Below are 2,988 nucleotides of genomic sequence, written 5' to 3'. Positions count from 1 at the left end.
TATGGTAAAACAAGTATGGCATAATAGAGTCATTAATAATCTTTGGCATAATTAGCTGAAACAATAACGAAAGAGGTAGTCGATAATTTTCACTGCACTGATGTGTTTGTGGCTTCTGTTTCTGAGTTCAATTTCTGTGTGAGTTGACAGTGAATTTTTTTGTCTGGTGGGGGAATGTTTTTTTTTTTTCTTTTTTTGTCCCAAGTTAGCTCTCACTCAGTAGACCTATTGATGCAAAGCATTCCAGCCATGGCCATCCTGTTCTTCATTTTGTCATTGTGCAGCTAGAATTACATTATCTGCTTTTTTTTCCTTCTTTTCATGGCTGTAAGATATTTGAGGGAGATATGACTGTTGTTTCTAGCAGGTTTAGTTACCAGCTACAGGCTCCTTCATTGGCTTGTGTTTCTCTATCTTTTACTTGTTTTAGTCATTGGACTGCGACCATCTTGGGGCACACCTTTAAGGGCTGAACAAATTGATGCCAGTAGTTATATTGCTAAGTCTGATACTTATTCTATATGCTACATTATGGGGACATAAACAAACCAACAGTGGCTGTCAAGTGATAGAGGGGGCAAACACAAAGACACACACACACACACACACACACACACACACACACACTTATTTAAGAGTGGTGGCTTCGAAAGGGGTCTCAAAGAGTAGCATCCCGGCCTTCTTGGGCTAGTTTGCCACCACATTTCTTAAAAATCCTGGTAGGGGTCGTTGGTCTCAGACCACTCATGTCAAGAAATTGAGGTTTGGGGTAAGCAAGGGCATGCTCCCCATAGAAAATCCAGCTCCAAAAAAGTCTCATGATAACAAAGGAGGATGGGCACCAACCAACCAGCCAGCCAGCCAGCCAGCTCAAAGGTTGGGGTGGGCTGCACCTGCCTACCTCGGTTGCTATGGCATTGGGGTAGATCCAGCCACCCCAGTTAACGGGGACAAAACCTGGGTTTAAAACACTGGATGATGATAAGCACATTCATACATACACACACGTGACAGACTTTAGATTCCATTGATCTAGTTCCCTCACAAAGTCCAGAGGACATTTGACCAAAGAGCTGTGCAATGAAACTGAACCCTGGACCCCATAACAACAGGCTTCCATACCGTTTCTGTCTACCAAATTCACTCCCAAGGTGTTGGTCAGTCTGGGGCTATGATAGAAAACACTTACCTAAGGTACCTTGTAGTGGGAATTGAACTCAAAACCATATCATTCATTGCAAAGCAAGCTTTTTACCACACCTGTGCTTGTTAGATATGTTTCTATAAGTTGTTTGATTAGTTTTGATTTCTCTTCAGATACCAGTGTTGTCATTTTCTCTTTCTGTTCTTTGTATTTGCAGATATTTCCTTTGAAAAAATTACTGACTTTGTCAGCAAATGGAAAGGAATATGGAAAAGTAAAGGTTGAGGTTTCTGCCCAAACTTACAGAATGGTGGAACTTTAACAATGAACTATTGGTGCCAGATTCTTCAGTTATATCTACCTGCGGCTGGCATTTTGAGTGTGTTTTTGCTTGCTATCTCTATTGATAACATTGCATCAGTACCTACTGTCTGCCACTTACTTAATAAAAACGGAAGAGAACAGGGATGCTGACGATGACAACAACAACAATGGCAACAGAAACCAACAGTGACATCGACAGCATTGCAGGGGAAGTTAATCACTTTTACCACCAGCAGTAGATTGGCCTTCAGAACTTAGATTTAAGGAGATAAAAAAATATACCATCGACAATAACAACAACATCAACAACAACTGCAGTAGAAGCAGTAATTGAAACAAAGAAAATCAGGAGAAGAAACTGAACATGTAATTTCATGCCAAGCAATGTTGTTTTGAAGGAGACCGAATAATGCAAGCTGTCTTTGTCATATTCCAACAATTACCTTGTAATCTTTATCCTGTTCTGTTTCGTCCTTCAATCAAACAGTAATGCTTGCACCAAACTCCCTTCCTGACTAAAAAGGAAAAAAAAAAAAAAAAAATTTTAATTAAGGTATAATATATAAATAAACAGTAAAGGAAAAATAAAAATCTTGATAGAACACAGAAAGAAACTGTTGGTCGTAAAAAAAATCTTTTAAAAAAAAAAATGAAGAAAAATTTCTTAATGAATCTGCATCAATAAAAAAAATAACATAGAAATAATAACAACAAAAAATGTGGCCAAGCCAGTTCTACTAGTGGCTACTGGAAACTTTGGTCCTCCCTGGATATGACCCGACCCCTGTTCCCTTGAATGACATCCCCCCACTCCTCTGTTTCAGGGCCGACAATAGGAAATAGATTCATTTTGGTGTTTTGCCTCTCAACCCTACCCTATTTCCCCTCACCCTCACCTGAACGGCACTGGAAAGTTTTACGGAAGAACTTTTTTGCTGTGGAGCAGAGTGGTGGCAGCACCGAAAAAAGAGGAAGCAAAAAAACAAAAAGCCAAAAAAAAAAAAAAAAAAAAACAAACAAAGCAGCAACAGTCCATATCCATCATTGCTGTTCTTGTTGTCATGTCTCTGTCTCCCTCTCTATTGAAATTGAAAATAAATGGAATAAAAGAAAAAAAAAAACAACAAAAAAATGAAAGAAAAGTTAACTATTAAAGAGACAAATGTTAATGAAAAAGAAACCAAAAACAAAAATTTAAAAAAAAAACATTGAAATTATACCCACCACAACAAAAAAAAAAAGACAACATACATAGTAAAACACAAAACCATGGTTAATTCCCTGAAGTCATCTTTTATTGGAAATTTTAGTTTTTTTTCTTTTAGATAGTTCTATCCATTTCAACTCAATACCCACATACATACACACACATACATACACGCATACATTCATATGTTGATAAATATATACATACATGCATACACCCGTATGTTGATACATATATACATACTTGCATTCATACACACATACATACACACATGCATTTATATGTTGATACATATATACATACACGCATACAT

The 2,988-nt window shown here is 37.4% G+C and overlaps 1 protein-coding gene across 3 annotated transcripts in view; it reads left to right on the top strand.

The window, feature by feature from the left end:
* LOC106881821 (nonsense-mediated mRNA decay factor SMG5) overlaps nucleotides 1–2,714 on the top strand; it is a 1,052,345-nt gene extending 1,049,631 nt beyond the window's left edge. For 2 of the 3 annotated variants that reach the window (XR_016242357.1, XR_016242356.1), the window contains exon 25: nucleotides 1,362–2,021. Coding sequence is in view for 1 of the 3 variants with exons in the window: in XM_089354248.1 (XP_089210374.1) it covers nucleotides 1,362–1,429 (68 nt within the window). In the remaining 2 variants the exon portion in view is untranslated. Of the gene's footprint in view, nucleotides 1–1,361 lie in introns of all 3 variants that reach the window. The other variant, XM_089354248.1, reaches the window with a different exon arrangement.
* Nucleotides 2,715–2,988: the final 274 nt, after the last annotated feature.

The sequence above is a fragment of the Octopus bimaculoides genome, chromosome 6 (assembly GCF_046866305.1).
Source record: "Octopus bimaculoides isolate indiv1 chromosome 6, ASM4686630v1, whole genome shotgun sequence".
In the NCBI taxonomy this organism is placed as follows: Eukaryota; Metazoa; Mollusca; class Cephalopoda; order Octopoda; family Octopodidae; genus Octopus; species Octopus bimaculoides.
This window is presented reverse-complemented; position numbering and strand designations above follow the sequence as displayed.